We start from the raw sequence: 19,683 nt of genomic DNA, 5'->3' as shown, positions 1-19,683 counted from the left end.
ACCCCATTCTCATCCCTTAACCGGTGAACCCTTCTGTCCCTCTTACATTCCCTGACTCTGCCAACAGTGTCCCCACCTTATCCCCCCCCCTTCATAGAACTTTTGTTTGGCATATTTCAGCTTTTTTTTACCAATTCCCGCCTCTTGTCCCGCATTGTATCCAATAGACCACTTCTGTCTTCTCCCGGTCATGTCAGCCTCGCCTTCATGCCTCTCAACTGTTCCTGTATCTTGCCCTCCATCAGTGTCCTTTCCCTCTTTTTTGAGCCCCTTCTGCTATGAGTAGAACCCTCACTGTTGCCTTGGCCACCTCCCATACCACTTTTGTGCTCTTCTCTCCTATGTCATTTGTTACAAAGTATTGGGTGATTTCCGTCTGGAGGAAATCCCTAAATACAGGGTCACTAAGGAGGCAATCATTACACCTCCACAGCGGGTGTCCCTTCCTTCCTTACTCCAACCACCAACCACCAATCTGTTGTAACCATATTGTGGTCTGACCAGGTTACTGTCTCCACCCTCGGTTTTGATACCATGGCCTCCTGTTCATTTGGAACCAGTAGGAGGTCTATCTTGGTGTATGTGTGGTGCGGGGGAACCTGGACCTCCATACATCTACCCAGAAGTGGTCTTATAGCAATTGGGCGAAAGCTTCATGTTCCTTTCCTTTTTCCTTAGTCTTGTTCCCCCTTGCCGACCACCAGTTTACTGCTGGGTCCACTATTAGGTTAAAGTCCCCTCTCACCAGTAGCATGCCCTACCCCCATTCCTCCAGTTCCAAGGATACCTTTCTCAGGAATGCTAACTGGTGCGTGTTTGGTGCGTATATGGATGCCAGCGTTATTAGTCATCCTTCGGCCCTTTGACTGCCACAAGCCTACCACAAAACCTCTCTTAACTTGTGCCTCCCTCAGTTGCATGGATCTTAACAGGATAATCCCCCTGGTGTGATTGTGTGATTTTACTGCATTATCCCGCTCCCCTACCCTCTATCCACACAAATTCTGCTCATGTTGTAATACCCTTCTGTGTCCACTTTGCCCACCCCCTTCTCTTATTCCTTACACCTTCCCCTTCCCCTTTCATCCCCTCCCATTGCCCGTTGGGGCGTCCGGCCTCCCGTTGTCCTATATCCGGGCATTATGGCCGAACCACCACCATGGTGATGGTCCCTGTTCTATTCTTTCTTGCACTACACTTGGTAGCTTTCCCAGTGGCACGTATCTTATGGCCTTTGTTGCCTCTCTTACCCCTTTTTACCTTTCTGGTGTACATCTCATTGGACATTTTCCCCTTCCCCCCTCTACTGGGTCTGTGGTTCTCTGTCGTCTTCCCTCCCATTCAACAGTTCAAACAGTAACAAGGCAAGTGCCAATAATTTTGTCTTCTCAACTGTATTCATTACCACCCTCCCACGCTTCAACCCCGGGTTTCCTCCATAAGCACAACCTTAACCTCATTAAGTGAGGCCCCCGCAACTTGGGCTCCTTGGGCCACCTTTGTTTGGTCCACTGGCATCAGGACGCAATATTTCCCTTCAAGTCATCCCTTGCCTGGCAGAGGGTGGGGGGTATTGAGCTTTTGATATTTCGTGGCACCTTGTGTTTTGCGCCTGCCGTGATCCACCCTTGGGCTTCTATGTTCACATCTTTTAGATAGCTCTACCCCTCCTCTGTCCACCAGTTGGTCTTGGGCCTGTCCTATTAAGTCCTCTGTGGCCTTCTTGATGTCCTCCTCATGTACCAGGTGATGTCTCTCTGCCCCTAGTTCGAATATGAGTGCCAAGGTGTATCCCCTCTGTATCGTCGCCCTTTTTCCTCGAGGCATCTTGTTAGGGGAGCACATTTTTTGCATCTCAAGATGGTTTGCGCTGACAGGTCCTGAAAGATGGTCACCTTGGAGTCCTCGTAGTCGATCGCCCCCATTCTTCTTGCTTTATCAAAGATTTCATCCTTGTCTCGATAGTAGCACAGTTTAGCGAGCACCGATCGGGGTTCCCAGACACTGTTTCTTGCTCTGTGGACCCAATCTATGGCCACGTGCTCATCTTCTTTGGCCCCCCGAACCATTCCCATTATTTCTTGTATTTTTCTTTCAGGTCTGGCCGTGTATTCCCCCTCTTTTTCTTTTAGTCCAAAAAAGCAGAAGTTGTTGCGCCTCCTACGGTTCTCTATATTGTCCACTTTAAGCCCTAAATCATACTCCTTCCTTACGATATCACGGAGACAGACCTCTACTTGGGATTCCAACACACCTGCAATGCTTGATTAGCTTTCACACCCTCCAGTCTTTCTTCCAGGGTGACTACCTTTGCGGATAGGTCTGGCACTTTGGCCCCAATGTCTTTACGCATTCCGCTGATTTCTCCCAGTATTTTTTGGATGTCATTTTTTTATGGCCCTATTTCCACGGTGCCTGGGTGGGATCCGCCATCCGCTTTTGCTGCCACCATTGCCCCCTTGTCTGAATAGTGGATTTTCGAGGAAGCTACCTTCCAGCTCATTCACTTGGTGTGGGTATGGTGCCACTGGGTACTCTCCCTGGTGTTCTCCCTTTGCTTCTCTTTCCTCTGAGTCTCTCGTCGCTCACTTTTCCCCACCGGGGCGGGGCTTGGAGGGGCCTTCTTCCTCCTCTCTATGTCCTCCGTCTTACCCCTTGTGCTCTCCTCAACCACCGACCCATAGCAGCCTCACCGGGTTGCCCTCTCTGCCACACTTGTAATCAGCGTTTCCTGTGTCTCTCTGGAAGGGGCTGGGGGTGCTGTCTCTCCCCTCTTGGTTCTTACTTGCTGCCTGTAGCTTTTCCCTGGGGGACTACCACCACTCTCTGATCTCGCTGCTGGTGGTTTTTGTGGCTCCGAAGTGACACGTGCCCCTCCGACCTGTTGTGGGCTAGTGCTGGGCATTTTTATCCCTCTGCCGTGCGCTGGCTCTGGCAGGTCTGTGGCCAGCCACTGTGTACTTCTCATGCCTTCACCACTGGGCACTCAAGTCACTCTGCGCACCTCCTCATCCGATGTTCTGTGGTGGGCCCTGTGTCCTTGGGGTCTCCGTGCCAACCTCCTTCTCCGCCTCTCTGCCTACGTGTTGCACCTTGTATGCTCTTCCATGGGTACACCTAGTGCTGCGGCTGTTCAGTTGTGTCCTTGGCGGGGGCATCTCCTGCACTCCACTTCTGGGCACCAGCATGCTGCCTGGGTCACCTGATTCCCGTCTGCTTCTGCGCTCTGCCACCTTGTGTCTCCTTCTAGCTCTCACTGTTCACCCTGCTGTGTGTGTGGGGGACACAGGATAGGGACTGCAGCTGCCAAGTTAGGCATCCATCTTGCCTGCAACCCCTGGTGGCCTCCATGAATGTTATTTAACAGGGGAGGATGAACTGAGGGAGGAGAATTGTGTGCGTTGGGGGGATAAGGAGCAAGGAGAATTGCAGGGGAGAGAAAAGGTGCAGAGGGGTCTAAGGTTTGAAGGGGAAGATGGGGCTGGGGGTAGCAGTAGTGCAAGAGGACAGCGGGGAAATTATCTGGGAGACTCTGCTGATGTTTTTTGTCCCCGCAGCAGGAGACCCGGTGAGGAAAGAGAGGAGGAGTGTCGGTGTGGAGGGCAGGATGACACGTCTAGGTGATGGTGGGACAAAAAAAGGTGAGCAAGAAAGGGAGTGGTCGGCGGCATGGCTCAGGCTGGGTACTAGGTGGGGGACACACAATTTGAAGTCTGCTCTGGAGAATTTGGAAGTGGTGAGACTGAAGTTGCACAAGGAGGTGGCAGCGGGGAGAGTGGTAGGGCCATTTATAGATTTTCCGGGTGACTTGGTGGTGTCTCCTTTGGGGGTCATGCCTAAGAAAGCAGCGGGGGAATTCAGATTAATTCATCATTAGTCATGTCAGTGTAGATCAGGCAGTGGGCTTAGTGAGAAAGGAAGGTTGTGGGACATTCATGGCCAAGTGTGATATCAAGGCAGCGTTTTGTTTGTTACTGGTGCATCAGATTTTTGGCTGCTGGAGATGCAGTTTGAGGGACAGATTTATGTTGACAAAGCGTTGCCAATGGGCTGTGCAATTTCATGTGCATTGTTTGAGCATTTAAGCTCTTTTTTTTGCAGTGGGTTTTTACTTACAGTTCGGATTGTGAGGGAGTTTTGCATTATTTGGGTGATTTTCATCAATGGGCCAGGCAAAGAGGAGGAATGTCAGCAGATGCTAGAGGTTTTTCAGACATTGATGCAGGAATTGGGAGTGCCATTGGCACAGGATAAGACTGAAGGGCCGGTGGTGGTGTTGCCCTTTGTAGGGAGAGAGCTGGATTCTGTGGCCATGATCTCACACTTACCGCATGACAAGGTGAGCAGGCTTGTGGGGTTGCTTGAGAAGGCGATAGGATAGCAGCCCAAAAAATGAAACTGGTGGAGATGCAGAGTTTAGTGGGACATCTCAATTTTGCGCATCGGTTAGTGGCCCCGGGTCACACTATTTGTAGGAACATGGCACGCACTATGGCTGGGGCTAAGTATCCACATCACAGGGTGTGGCTGTCTGGAGCGGTCAGGGAGGATTGCAAGATTTGGCTAAGATTTTTGGAAGAATTCAATGGAGTATCAATGTGGCTGCTGGCTGACCCGGTTTTGTGGGAAGTTCAAGTTTTTTCAGACACGGCAGGTTCAGGAGGTTTTGGAGTGTTCTGAGAAGCGGCCTGTACATTGGCAGAGAGGAGGGAGGAGCATAGCCTTTTTTGAGATTTTCCCGTTGTTAGTGGCACTGGAGTTGTGGGGCGGAGACTTGCAGAATAAGAAAGTAAATGTTAACATCGACAATGAGGCAGTGGTCAATATTGTGAACAGGCAGTCAGCTAGGGACCAGAGGGTAGCCAGGCTAATGAGAGAATTTGTACCGCAATGTATGAAGTTGAATGTGGTGTTTAGAGCAATACATGTGCCAGGGAAGGATAATGACTTTGCTGATGCATTATCTCATTTTCAGTGGCAGAGATTCGGTGGAATGACACCAGAAGCGTACGTGAGCAGGCATTGGATCCTGGAGGAGCTGTGGCAGCTAGGAAACTGAGAGTACTGCACTTAGGAGAGAGTTCCTGCATCTAGGACTGCATACAAGAGGGCATGGATGGACTTTATAAAAGGGGGAGCGTGCAATTGGAAGGGTATGGAGGATGCGGAGGAGAGAAGAAGGGATGATGTGGTTGATTTTATACTGGGGTGTATTGACATGGGTCGGTCTAGGGCAACAATAGCAGGGAAATTGGCAGGTATTGCTTTTTACGTGAAATGGTTTTGGGGCTTTCAGCCCAGTCGCGGTGAAATGGCACATAGGATGTTGGAAGGATGGGCAAAGGAAAAAAGAAGGGTAAGGATAGCAGGAGACCAGTTTCAGCGGCCCTGTTTTTGAGGTTGTCCAAGGTTTTGGAAGGGGTGTGTTGGTCATCATGGGAGAGGGACATGTTTTCGACCTGCTTTATTTTGTTGTTTTTTGGGGATTTAGGGTGTCGGAACTGAGAGCGGGGAGAAGAGGTGAAGGAGGTCTACTGTGGAAAGATGTACACTTATAAGAAATTAGCATAGATAAGATTTGTAGATCAAAGATGGATCAGAAAGGAAAGGGCTGTTGGGTGCCTGTGGACAGAGGCAGTAATGATGTGTGTCCAGTGAGGGCGGGAGCATTGTGGTGGGAAAAATGTAAAGGAAGAGAGGGTTTGGTTTTTGAGCATGAAAATGGATTTGAGGTGACTGCAGCTCAAGTTTTGGGGGCCATGAGGAGAGCTCTGTTGGCTTTGTGGGAGAGGGCAGAAGATTTTGGTACTCATTCTTTTAGGGTGGGGGCAGCATCGGAAGGTAGTGGGATGGGTCTGTCCGAAGAGAAGGTTAAGAGTTTGGGGCGATGGAAATCAGCAAAGCACAACGGATACATTAAAGAGCTGGGTAATGGGGCTGGTAGTAAGGAAGGAGATTAGGGGCTTAGGGGGCGGTGGGTAATGCGATTGGTGGAGAGAAGACTCATTAAATCTTTTCTTTTTCCCATGTGGCACAGAGGAGAGGTGAGTTGCCGCATATCTGGATATGTGGACACTCGATAGTGAAATGGGCAGGGAAAGATGGAGCAAAAAGATTTGTTGGGATGTAGCTATAATATTGCTTTATTGAGATGGTCTGGGGTAGGGGGCTCAGGTAGGACCAACTGCTGCCTATGCTAGCGGTTTTGAGGGAGCATCATGGGGTTCCAGCGGCAATAATTTTGCATGCAGGGGAGAACGATCTAGTTAGGGAAACGGCTAAAAAAGATGAAGAGGGATCTGAGTTGGTTGAAGGAGATATGGCCCAGGGTGGGGTTGTTTTGGACCAAGTTGTTGCCAAAAAGAGTATGGAGGGGGGCTGTGAATGAAGGTGTGGTAGAAAGGATAAGGAAAAAGATCAACAGGGAGATGGTGAGGTTTTGCAGAGCCAGGGGGATGCAAATACTGGCACACCACAAGATCATTTACGAGGATTTTGCACTATTTAGGGAGGATGGGGTGCATTTGTCATTATTGGGGAACATGTACTACCTGGGTGATGTTAGGTTGCTGTGGAGGATATCTTAAAGAGTTGGAGGTAGATGGGAAATGGGGTCGGGAAGTGGTGGTGCAGAAAGAACACCTCAGGGAGGGGTTTTCTGGTGCCAGGGACATGGTCCTTTGGAGGAGGGTTGGTGGAATCACAATAAGGTACTAGCACAGTAAATATAGAGGGCGTGGCTGTTTGCACGAACAGGCTACCCTGGGGGTACAAAGTGGGGAAGAGGTATTGAAGAAGGAGGGGCGTGGCCTCGGGAGAAGATGGGAGAAAGCCAGAATGAAGGTTGATAGAAATTTAAGGGGAGAGGAGGGAGCAAGGGACAGGAAGGGAGGAATTTAAATTGTTTATTAATTTATTTGTTTTGGCAATTGTTAAAATGGATATGTTATTCTGTAAGGCCAGGGAGCCAGGTTACTGTGTTTTTGTGAGCTGTGGCCTGTCACATTAAAGTGACCTTTTCCACTTAAAAGCGAGTCTGGGTAATTTTGGGCAGTAAGCCCAAAGCGGAGACCTGGGGGGGAACGCACAAGCGCTTTCCCCCTGGGGTGGTTTCAGGTGCTGCACAGGCCAGCGAGCTGGCCTGCACATAGAGCGCCATCCTACGAGGTATATAGGGGGGCAGGGAAGGTTCGGGAGCAAGCGACGGTTGGAGAGATAGCATTTACCCCCACCCTCCCACCCTTTTTTTGTAGTTTTGGGGGGGGTGGCTGGGGTTCTTTGTGTTTGTTCACCCTATTTTAATTTTCTGGTTGAGAAAGCTGAGGGGTGGTTTTAGAGGGGGATGTTGGTTTTTGTGTGACAGGCTGAGGCAGTAGAAGGGGCAATATTATGTTAAGGTGTTGCTGATGTGGAAGGTCAGCTTGGCTGCACGTCATAGAATAGGTTTGAGGGGAGCTTGGTGTTGAGGGGAGCTTGGTGGAAGAAAGGGGGTTATGGTAGTTCTGGGGACATGGCCCTTTGGAGGAGGGTTGGGGGAAGCACAATGGGGTACTAGCGCGGTAAAAGAGGGGGTGGTGCTGTTTGCACAAATGAGCTACCCAGGAGATACAAAGAGGGGAAGAAGTATTGAAGGAGGGACGTGATCTAAGGAGAAGATGGGAGAAAGCGGGAATGAAGGTTGAGAGGAATTTAGGGGAGAGAGCATCTAGGACTGCATACAAGAGGGCATGGATCGACTTTATAAAAGGGGGAGCGTGCAATTGGAAGGGTATGGAGGATGCTCCTGGGGAGGGCAGGGAGCAAGGGACAGGAAGGTAGAATTTAAATTGTTTTGGCAATTGTTAAAATAGATATGTTAGTCTGTAAGGCCAGGGAGCCGGGTTAGCGTGTTTTTGTGAGCTGTGGCCTGTCACATTAAAGTGACCTTTTCCACCTAAAAGCGAGTCTGGGTAATTTTGTGCAGTAAGCCCAAAAGTTGGCTAGTAAAAAGGGGGCGAACAGCTGAGGAAAGGCACTGTGAGCAACCTCATGCAAAGAAAGGCTCCCTTGAAGAATATTATGTGGGGTTCTCGGAAATAATCAATACATGTTTTAAAAATGTGAATGAACCTGCCAATGTAACTCAACACCTCCCCTTTTGTCAATGGCCCCAGTTAATGGTCCAATAAATAATGATGTTGAGCTTTAATTTGTTATACTTTAAGGAATGTAGCAAGCAGACTGTGTTGCATTAGGGACTTAGTTATATAGGCCAGACCATTTTTGCATGTTTGTGTTTATGCCAAGCTTATCAAGTCTTAGACCACACCCATCATGCAAGCCACACCTCCAAATGAGCCCCCCCCCAATGTCTTACCCCACTTAAAGCAGATAGCACACCAAGCAAGAATGCTGCAGATTATTGGGACAAAACGTTTAACTTGCTGATTACCTAATTTTTAAACAAGAAGCTCAGAGAGGACAGATTCTGTCAGCAATTTGAATTAAGAGAAGTAGAAAGTAAGGCGCGCTTTCTTCTGCACTGTCCAGCTTACAAAGGCATTTGAAACACTTATTTCCCCACATTATGTGAGAACAGGGAGGTCTTTGCAGGTAAAACTGAACATGTGCAGCTCTGCTTTTTTCTTGGACAACACACGTGAGAATAAGCAGCGAGAACAGCAAAATAGGTGCATTTATGCCACCAGGGAAGACAAAGTGCATGGAGCAAAATGGACTTTAGAAAAAAACCTAAAAAAACAAAATGAGACTCCACAGCAGGTCTGTGTATGAGTGCTGAGCTGATTGACTACAGAGAGGCTGTACAACAATCCCTACTGAAGAGAACGTTACATTTATGTATCCCATGTACTTACTTTGGCCATATTTGTGTAACTAGTCGTGCCAATAAAGTACCTTTGTATTCATTGCTGAGAGACCTTGGCTATAACATCAGAAGCGTGGGGACACGTGTACGATTGGCGAGAGTTCTTTAAAGATAGCAGTTTCAAAGTTCGGAAAATGTGGAAAGAAATCTCCTGCTAGCTTCCAAAACATTGCTGGAGACTAGGATTTGAACTTTGACAAGCCAGGACTGGGTGCGGATGACAGTCCCATTGGTCTAGTCCCACCACACCCCTCGAACACCCCCAACGGGTCTACAGTAGTCCTAGTTGAGCCCTTCGACTCCCACTGTTTGGCCCCGCCCCACTCTGCCCACTCCCATCCGCAAGCCCCATCTAGGAGCGACTACTGCCCCGCACGCCCCTCTGCCGCCTCCTGACCTGGCCCCGCCTAGTCCCCACCAATCACCGATGGCTCTCCCATCAGGCCCCTCCTAGTCCTCACCAATCACCGATGCCTCTCCTCGCAGGCCCCGCCCCGCTCCTCTACCTCACAATCGTGGGACAGGAAGTTCAGAGAGTGCCCGAAAAGTGAAGAATAAACGATTTGATCCGGAATTAAACGAACGTGATGTCAGTGCAGTGGGCGGGGGACAGTGAGTGAGTGAGCCAGCCAGGCCGAGGCGGGGGGCTGAGAGTCACGGGACAGCTTGACAGCCCGCGCCTGCCTGCCTGCCTGTCTGTTCCCCATGCCGCTGGGGCGGGGACGTCAAGGTCTCGGGGAGCCACCATGAGCCAGGACGGGGGTCCTCCCCGGCGCGTGTCGGACTTGGAGGACTTCGCCCGGCCGCAGGAGCTGCGCGAGGCGCTGCAGGGGGCCTGGGGCTGCGGAGGGGAGGTGCGGGGCAGCCCGGACGGACAGCACCTCCTGCTGCTGCACCGGGAGCGCCGCTTGCTGCAGGCCTATGACCGCATCTCGTTGCCCGCCGCGCCGCACCGGCCCCAGGGCCGCCTGCACCGAAGCTGGACGCCGCTGCAACCTTCGGTGGCCGGGCTGGTCTTCGTGGAGGGGCCGGGCTCCGCCTGGATGCTGGCCGTGGTCTCTGAGAATGGACACACCGAGGTGTGGGGCTACCGGGCAGAGGAAGGGGGCTGGGCCCAGCGGCAAAGTCTGGAGCTCTGCAACAGCCCCCGTGCCCGGGTGGTGTCCGTCTGCTGCTACAAGCAAAGCTTGGTCTGGTGCGAGGAGAGGGCACCATCTGGTACTACCCTGGCATCCTGTGGCGCCACCACCCTCGGCTTCTGCGTATGCCACCGCGACTGGGAGTTCCGCGGCCCCCAGCTGAACTTGGGACCCATGAAGATCGTCTTACACCACAGCCCCCAGTACCAGCTGTTGGCATCTCCGCACCACATCTACCTGATCCCAAGCAATGCCGCCGCCCTGGGCCGTGTTTCCAAAACATTGCTTGTCTGGATTCCCACTGAAAGTAAAGTTGTAGTGGTGGCTCTATCTATAGGTGCCATCCTCTGCAAAAGCCTCGCTTTGGCGGACTCTGATTTCAAAAACCTAATGTTTGAGTGCCTAGCACTCCTGCCCTCCATTGACTCTGCGGAGGTACAGAGTGTAGCCCTCTCCAGCTGTGGGGGGCTCCTGCTTATGACACAACGAGGGGTAATAAGTTTGCTTCACCCAAGAGGCACTCTCAGACAAGTGTATGACTTTGAAAGACAGATTGCCCCTGAGGAGCACATCCAGATGCAGATTTTTGACAATACATTGGCCTGTGCGCTTTGTGGAGCCCTTTATCTCATTGATGTGAACATTGGACGGCTGAGAGAGAAGATAATTATGAGCACTAATAAGATATTGCTCATGCCTTCCTGCAAAGAATCTGCATTCCAGTACTTGACTCCCACTGGCATGTATGAGGTGATCCTGACTCGCAAAACTGGTGGGCTAAGTGGATCTGAGACAGCACTGGTGCAGATGGTATTCGAAGAAGCTTGCAAGTATTATCAGCAGAGGAGCCTAGGGAACACGAAGCTCACTGTGGAGAGCCTCAAACAGGGTGCCATGTTTCAAGCCCCCATTGCATTATCTTCCATACTGCAGGATCATCACAGGGACAAGGCTGTCTCTGATAGTCAAGGACCTTATCGTAAATTATTGCACACTATAAATGCTGAACTTGAAACGTTCCTCGATTTGGAACACCTAAAGTCTTGTCTTGTTGGCTTGTCAGGAGCTGCCACTGAACAGTATTATGAAAATCTGGTTGATCAAGAAATTATTCGTCTTCTCAACTCAGGTTTGGACAGAGAAAACATTGTGTATGTTAACTATTTGTTTAAGACTTTCCCCCAAGCCTTCTGGAAGTCCATAAGTAGGTGCCTACAGCTCCAGCAGAACGGAGTTGGCCATTCAATCGACATAGCGTTACCAGATGTATGGAAGAAAGTCTTGGTGCCGACCCCTTCCGTAGCACAGGACGGAACACTCAATGGTGTGGTACCACTCTTTGAGCTGATATGCCAATCTTTGTACAGTTACAAGCCCAAAGGGTTGGCCAGTTTCGTAGCAAAGGCACAACAATATGTTGGTGTTCACTGGAATTATGGTAACGGCTGTGAAGTTAGCCCTTTGTACAAAAGGGCAATGGCCGTGCTGAAGGACAGGCGCTTTAACACTACGCCCATTGATGGTACCGACATTGAGGTTGAATTGTTACTGTGCAGTGAAAGACCTACTGCAGTGAACCAAGCAGTCGATCTGTTGATAAATCAGAAGAGCTGGCGAAAGGTTCTTGATGTTGCAGAAAAATACTCACCCATGAGTCCATGTGTGCATAAACACATTTTTACCAGCCTCCTGATTGAGTTTGCCCGGCACAGAGAGCTAGACCCTTTCCTCGACCAGCTTTGGGAACTGTGCCCTGAAGAAATGACAGCAACTGACATACTGAACATTGTCCTACAGCACATCACAATTTCAGAGGATAACCTGGGGCCTTTTTCGTGCAACAGTAGTGGCCAAGTAACTGTTGGCTTGCTGAAGCCACTGCTTAATAAAGTATTGCAGTTTCGTGTAAGGTCGGATGAGCTATATGATGGGAGCCCAGAGACTCTGTCGTTCCCTCCCCAAACTCCACCACGGGAACACAGGACTATTCCAAAGGCTGGTACTGAACCCCGAGTTCGACATGAGCGCTTGAAAGGCAGGACTTCATCAGTGCAAGATGCATTTACGGGTTATGCCCAAAAGCTAGTTCCTTGAATATTTCTGTGCACCACGCACCCATGCACAATCAATGCTAGGTTCACATGACTGCTTTGTAAAAATGAATCCGCCTTGTTTTTTTGAATATGTATTTTGAGTTGACTTTCATGTGTAAAGGTATTTTTTTTTAAAGCCAGATACGTTGTCGTGGGGCTTCTTTTACTTGAGGTGAACATATTACCCATCCAAGTAGCGCACTGACTTTGTTTAAGCTCTATCTACTTGTGCAATTGCCCTCTATTCCTTGCCCCCACGTATAGTGTTGCCGCTTCAGTTTTTAGCTATTTCTGGTTCTACGGAGACTTGTTTGGTAAGTCAAACGCTTGCAGTGTGAGTGGTTGGAAGCTACCACAGGGAACTTAGAATTGTTTCTGATGACAATTTGTGCGGGTGAAATACTGCAAGTTTTGGTATTTTGCAGGTAAACCAAAGTTTAAATGCCCTAGACTGCTTTTTTTGTGTGTAAAGATGATGCATTAATTGTTTATTGTGTGAAAGTCTTACGTGTTGTTGGTTGGAACTAGGTTGGCTTACCCAAAAATGTATTCTGAAATTTTAGAACACTTATCAGAGAAAAAGAAAAATGCATTTTGAGAAGTAAAGCATGTTTTGTGCAGTATTTGTGGCTGTTGAACAATTTTGGAATCGATACATAAGGCCTTGTACTCTTTGAAGTCAGTTGCGTTTAGTAGATTCTGCAAATGCTCTTTTGGTTTTTCTGTATTTTCATTGTAATCACGGTCTTGCCGACTGTGGGCACACCACGTTATGTATAGTCTTTGATCAATTTCTGTTTGGGGTGTGTATATATAATTAATCACTACCCTTATGGCCCAATAATCCATTCCATGGGATACGTTTTCCGCTAAACTGAATGTCTAAACTTCATCTTAAAAAATGTGGATTGGGATGTAGTACTGTTTGCTTACATTTGGTAAATCGATGTTTCCTTCTGTGTTGCAGTGGAGAATGTAATCTGTACCTCGCAGCACATTATACCTTTTAACAACTCTGTTCCAAAAGAATGCCCGTTTTGTTATGACAGACCAGCTTGCTCGGCTCTTCTCTTTAAATGCAGCACCTTCAACCTCTGTCACTGCCGTTTAGGCATGGGCTGTTGATCACAGGCTCTATTGTAGTGGAGACACAGAATGATTGGGGGAGGGGAGTCCCCTGGCGTCAATACCTGGATGTGGTTGGATTAGGACAGTTAGTCCTTGAACACGAGAGCTAATTGGAGTTTGGGCATGCACTCTAGGCCTATCCGTTTCCTTTAAATCAATATGATGGTCTCTAGTTTATGTAAGCAGTTGCTGAAGCTCTGCTCTCTTGCCTTAGGAAAACCATGTTTTGAGCCTTTCCCCTGCAGTAAAAATACAAGGTTGTCTGTGCAGCCAAATTCCCCCCCCTTAGCTGCTCTAAGCTTAAAGAATGATTCCTCCCCACAGAGACAATTTTATCTGCAAGTTGGGAAAGGGTTATTGGCACAGTGAATAATTCCCACCAATCCAAATATATTTTAAACTGTTAAATTGGCATGGTAACCTCACCCTGACTCCGAAGGCAGTATACACAGCATGCCACATTCTTGTAGTCTTCCACCATGGTCACTCTTGGGCATCACTAGGCAGTCCAACACATGTACATTATCTATTGTACTGCGCATTGAAAACCGAGGACCCGACTCGCCAGGATCTGCACAGTAACCATTGATATGCGGTCTGTGAACATCTCTGATTTCCACCCTTATTATACCTGATTCACAAAGCCCTCCACGGGGCGAATCTGGAGCCTCTTTGAGATGCTTATGTGCAAATTCGATTCACACCCGTTTGCTTAAGGGCATAGATTTGGCTACAGGTTTAGGCTTTTTGAATACTATCTCCTCATTTGCTCCAGTGCAAATCTTGGTGAATTGGGCCCCATGCTCAGCCTTGCTCCCTTGACTATTTAACTTCCTTTATATGTAATGGAAAAGGGCTTCACAAGAATGTGAACCATTAGGCAAGCTTTTGCGTTTAGGCTGTTTCTGCGAGGTTGTAATTGTATGGATGACCGGGACATAAGGCGTGCTGCTTAGCTAACACGCTTTGATTTACTTCTAGGGACTTTGTCAAGCCAGACACTGCTAAACATTGATTGGCACCACGTTTTCAATGTTTAGCAGCAGCTGGGTATGTACTGTTGTGTGTTCCTTCCCAAGTCGGTGGCGGTTCAAGCGAGCCTCTTTTTTTTAATTAGCATCTCTCAGGGATGTCTGCATCTCGAGCTTTTCACGCCAAATAGAGAACTAACATGAGCTTGACTGAATGCTAAATATGTGTGTGGTTTGTCAAGAAGAGCGAGAGCATGCTAGGGTCGCGATTTGTTTTTACGTGGCATTGTTGCCATGTGTGTGTGTATTATTACAAACCATTCAAATGCAGTTGCGCTTTTTAGGACTACTTTCCTTATGTGTACTGTGTGCGAGGTGGACACAAGTCCTGTGTGGAAATGTGTCATGCCCTCTTAGTCGTCACTTTAGTCATAGTTTGCTTGTTTTGCACCTCCTGTTCATTGGTATACCAACCAAGACATTTGTAACTCGTTGCACCCTGTAGCAGATACTCCTCATGTTACATCAATATTGAATCTATTGAAATAAAAAAAGCAATGTAGCTTTGTATCATTTTTGTTGTAGACATTGATTTTTTATATTAAATTATTTTAGATGTCCCCCCCCCTTTCCCCTACCTGTACCTGATCCCCCTTGTTCATTTTGGTGATTCTGTTTTTGCCATTCCATAGAACCCATCACGCAGGTATTTTTGAAACTATTTGCATTAATCGTGAGAAAATGCATTGTTATGCGCTGTGCATTGCCGTAAACACGAGTTTCTCAATCTACAGATGCAGTGTGGGAAAAGTTGATCACGTTCATTACTCCACACCTTGTTTGGCCAGTGTGTATGTATAGCTTTTAAAACGCCTGCTGTCCTGTTTATCTGAGGTATGTTTCTCAAAATGGGTGTTTCGAGAAGCACCACTAATCCCAAGGAAAGACGTTTCAGCCTAAAACTGTAAATTGTAAGAGGTTAAAGATAATCTTTTGCATTTTACATCCTCTGGCCTCTGCAAAGGGCATTGAGGCAACACAAATCCTTCTTTCACTTTCAGATCTCGTAACCAATGTAGTGATTTGATTAGGAGGGACAGAGAAACCCATAACAGAAAGAGAAACATTAGAGTAGAAAGTGAATGCCTTTTGGGTGTTTGACAACATTCAGATGGAAAAATTACCTGCAGAGTTCCAAAAGATGCACTGAAGTTACAAGTAAACGTGTGAATTGTGGTGCTTATACTGTACATGCTTGCCACTGACATTCTTGTATGTTGGGATTGCACACTTACCTTGTAGGGAAAAATGGGGACCTGGTGGTAGTCGGGTGAATATTTAGTTTCTGTAAAAGTAAGCAGTGATCAAAATGATGATGCTTGAACTAAACTCTATGTTGAAGATGAAACCAATTAGAAGGGGAGAAGCTCTGATGTGCTTTGTCAGTGCCAATTGAATGCTTGGTGCAATTTTCTATTATGCATCGTGTTGTGCTGGGGTATTTGTAAGTATTCAACCAGTGCTTAGGCTAAACTGGTATCACTGCAGAATACTGAATCACGTTACTATGAGGTAGGAAATCTTGCATTCAAAACAACAATTTCCCCCCAAAATAGGTGGTGGGGGCGGGGTTGATGCAACGTTTTCGACCTCACTTTTTTAACATATATCTGACTAAAGAAGTGAGGAGAATCTGTTGCACCGTGAAATTTGAAAACATGACTTTTGGGGATTTATTTGTGGTGGTAGTCCATGGTTGCTGGTGCCATTGCTGCTGGTGTACCATGTGTTTATTGTAGTTTAATTGTTTTCTCCATGAGGTTGCCGACGCCTGTTTCACAATTACACAGAGGGCCTTGAAAAGGCACAGTGTTGGATATACTGTCTGCCTGATCGATGACGGCGAAGGAGATGCTGATCTGTGTCGCAGAGTTCGGGGAGCGAAATAACTTCCTGGAAGAGATTTCTGCAGCTCATGTATGTTTTTAATTCCGCCCAAGGTGTGAGTTGGCTAATGCAGGATATTCTCCTTGCCTGTTTACCAAACTAGTTCCATATTGATTCTCCTCGTCGTATCATATTCATTGGCATATACATCAGAATTTGGAATCTTTGCAGACATTTGGTTACATAAGTCTTCAGAGACTGGTAAAAAGCCTAAATTCTGCCAGCCTCATTACGAGTATTGCATTGTGGCCAAATTCGGTAGTAAAGTGGCTGTAATTCCAGCTTATTTACCAATAATGTCAAAACTAATTCACAATTGCCGGTACTAGGCGATTTTAACATAGGATTTAACGACCCAGCGGATACACAGGCATGAACTATAGCCAATACTAAAAACTCACTAGGACTATCCCGAAAAGTTAACAATCCTACCCATCTGAAGGGAAGAATATTAGACTGGGTTGCCGACGGTAACTGTTCAGCTGTGATTTTTTTTTTTTTTAATTTCGCCATTACCCTGGACTGACCACTCACTGGTGTCCTTTTAACCTACTAACCACCAGACCATCTACTACAGGCATGACATTGGCACCTCCATGCCTAACTAGAAACAAGAAAAATATAACCATGGAAAAAATTATGCCAGCCATCCTCCCAACCTTAAACGCACTGCCAGACAACCTAGACCCCAGCACTATAGTCCATGAATACAATAAAATCATGCTTGATACCATGGACAAAATTGCCCCACTGAAACTTCGTACAAGCAAACCTAAAGACCAAGGCCCTTTTCCTTACAAAGAGAAAATGCGAAACTGCCTGGAAATTATGCCCAACTAATGAGAACAAAGCCAACCTAACCTCCATCTCTCGGCAGTATAAAAACAAAATCTGCCTAGCAAAGTGGAACTCTTAGAATGACCGTATTGCCAACCCTAACTCAAGTATGAAGGAACTCTTCTCCATATTGAAAGAACTTGAGTCACCTATTGCTACACCAGACACTTGCACCAAGGATCAGACCTGGTGCGCAGATATCCAACATGCGTTAGCAAATAAAATAAACACCTTACAAAACAAAATCCAACTAAAAAAAGACTCCTTAACCATTTAAGTGCCAAGGGTGAGGTATCTCGTCCTTGACAGTGCACACGCAGTGCCAAGGACCAGATGGCTTGTCCTTTTTGGCACCTAATCCAACCCCCGGGCTATGTGAGGGGGAGGTCCCCCCTCACTGCCAGGGGGCTGGATTACCTTCAGTTTCACGTCGGCGTGAAACTGAAAGTAAATCCACCGCAGCAGCCATTTTCGGCTGCTGCGGTGGATAAAGAAGGTGAGTTCCCTTCTTTGTCAGCCTCGATCTCCGGCTGTATTTCAAGCCGGAGAGCGAGGCGGGTATCGTTGGAAAGGGGAGATTCTCCCCTTTCCAACGATACCAATTGTGTGGCATTGCTGCCTGCAGATCGGGCGCAGGGCGCCTCGATCCGCGGGCAGCAACGTCACGGATCAAATGAAGATCCGTTTGTGATGCGGGGGGAGGGGGGGGCTGCTTACTAGGTGAGCGGCCCCCTTCCCCCGTGGCCCCAAAGCATGTGGCCACAGCGCCAGGGACCCCTGGGGGCAGATGATCACTGGACCACCAGGGATTGATCAAAAAGTGGTGTCCCTGGAAAGGGGACTTTCTCCCCTTTCCAAGGACACCACATATGAGGCATTGCTGGTCACGGATCGGGCGCAGGGCGCTCGATCCGTGACCAGCAACCCACTAGACCACCATGGATCCGTTTGTGAGGTGGGGGGGGCTGCTTCAAGTAAGCAGTCCTCTCCCCCTCCTGGCCCCCAAAGCATGGGGGCACATGCATGTGAACCCTGGGGCAGATGGCTGACCATCTGCCCCAAGGAAATGTAAAAAAAAAAAATTATGGGAAAAGGGGGTGGGGGCCACTAGCCACCATGGATTTTTTACTGAATGAAAGGGGGGGTGCCCCCCAACCGAAGTACAAAGGGGGCACCCCTTGTAACCCTCCCTGGGGGCAGATATCTGTTCCTAGGAAGGGGCATCTGACCCCTGGGAGGGATGCAAGAGGTGGGCCCCCCTATCTGCCCCCAGGGAGGGTTGAATGAGGTGGGGCCCTCCATTTGGGGTGGAGGGGGGGGGGGGGGTTGAGGGCCACCCCCCGTTGCGGTACATAATTCGCTGCCAATTTAGGGTGGCCCTCAGCCCCCCCTAAAAAGCAGCCTATGAATTTGTATTTTGTTTTTTGTTTACCCAACTTTGCTTGGTGCAGATGCTATCTGGCCCTCAACCCCCCCCCCCACCCCAAATTGGGGTCAGATGCCCCTTTCTAGGAGCAGATATCTGCCCCCAGGGAGGGTTGCATGAGGTGGGGCCCTCCATTTGGGGTGGGGGGGGGGGGTTGAGGGCCACCCCCCGTTGCGGTACATCATTCGCTGCCAATTTAGGGTGGCCCTCAGCCCCCCCTAAAAAGCAGCCTATGAATTTGTATTTTGTTTTTTTTGTTTACCCAACTTTGCTTGGTGCAGATGGCCACATTAGTGTGGCTATCTGCCCCCAGGGTGCCCAAACCCTACTGCCCCATCTATTGGGGGTCCTGCCCCACCTTTTGTGGTGGCCCTCTCCCCCCTCACCCTGAATGGAGGTGGGGTGTACCTCACGCAGCCGTTTGTAGGAGGCCCGGGGAGGCCTGCATGAGGTGCCCCCGCCACCCATTTGGGGCGAGGGGGGAGAGGGCCCCCAAAAATGGTGGGACTGGCCCCCCCAGTGGGTGGGGCAGTAAGGTTTGGGCACCCCGGCGCCAGATTGGCCCACCAATGTGACCCTCTGCACCAAGGGGAGTTGGGTTACCAAAGGAAAATGGTGGAACGCTTTTTAGGGGGGGGCAGTGGGGCACCCCAAAGGGTCAGGGAATTTTCTAATGGGATGGGGTGATGACCCCCTCCCCCACCCACCCGCAATGGAGTGGGTGCCAAGTCATGCAGCCCTCCCTGGGACCAGATATCTGCTCCTAGTAACGGACACCTGAGCCCAGGGAGGAGCGCAGGACAGCCCCCCACCTTATCTGCCCCCGGGGAGGGCTACATTTTGCTGGTGTGACCGTAGGTAACACATGTTCTTTGTTTACAGCTTTTTCTACCCGAGCAGCTGCAACGTTATGTGAGTACTGTTTTTTTATTATTCTATGGTTAGGGCCCACTGTCAGTGGGGTGGGTGAGGCTGGGGCTGGATTGTTGGTGGTGTGGGTGGGAATGGCCCGTCTGGGCAGATCACCTCCAACTGTCCTGGAGTTGCGGCTGGGCTGCATTACAGATTTTCCCATCGGGGAGGTATTGGCACACTGCCGAGACTCCTTGGTGGGGAGAAGCTGTAACGCAGGGCAGCCAGGGCTCCAGCAAAGTCGGCGGTAATATCCCTGGCCTTGGGCACCCTTCTCCCATGTGGGTCTTTGCTGGTGGTTCTGGGTATTACATTCTGGACCAATTTGCGTAAGTCAGACCTCTGTGGATTCCCACTGGTGTCC

At 48.9% G+C, this 19,683-nt stretch overlaps 1 protein-coding gene across 1 annotated transcript; it reads left to right on the top strand.

Moving 5' to 3' along the window:
• The first annotated feature begins 9,374 nt into the window (after positions 1–9,374).
• On the top strand, positions 9,375–14,770 carry HPS6 (HPS6 biogenesis of lysosomal organelles complex 2 subunit 3). Its single transcript, XM_069611617.1, has one exon. The coding sequence runs from the start codon at positions 9,613–9,615 to the stop codon at positions 12,097–12,099; it is 2,487 nt and encodes an 828-aa protein (XP_069467718.1). The 5' UTR covers positions 9,375–9,612; the 3' UTR covers positions 12,100–14,770.
• The last annotated feature ends 4,913 nt before the right edge of the window (positions 14,771–19,683 follow it).

The sequence above is a fragment of the Ambystoma mexicanum genome, chromosome 8 (genome assembly GCF_040938575.1).
Source record: "Ambystoma mexicanum isolate Mex_15411 chromosome 8, UKY_AmexF1_1, whole genome shotgun sequence".
In the NCBI taxonomy this organism is placed as follows: Eukaryota; Metazoa; Chordata; class Amphibia; order Caudata; family Ambystomatidae; genus Ambystoma; species Ambystoma mexicanum.
The sequence above is the reverse complement of the archived record's forward strand: the minus strand, read 5'-3'. Positions and strand labels throughout refer to the sequence as shown.

Bases quoted from the DNA above. Each gene is read 5' to 3' on its own strand.
- HPS6 (XM_069611617.1), top strand. From the start codon at position 9,613: ATGAGCCAGGACGGGGGTCCTCCCCGGCGCGTGTCGGACTTGGAGGAC.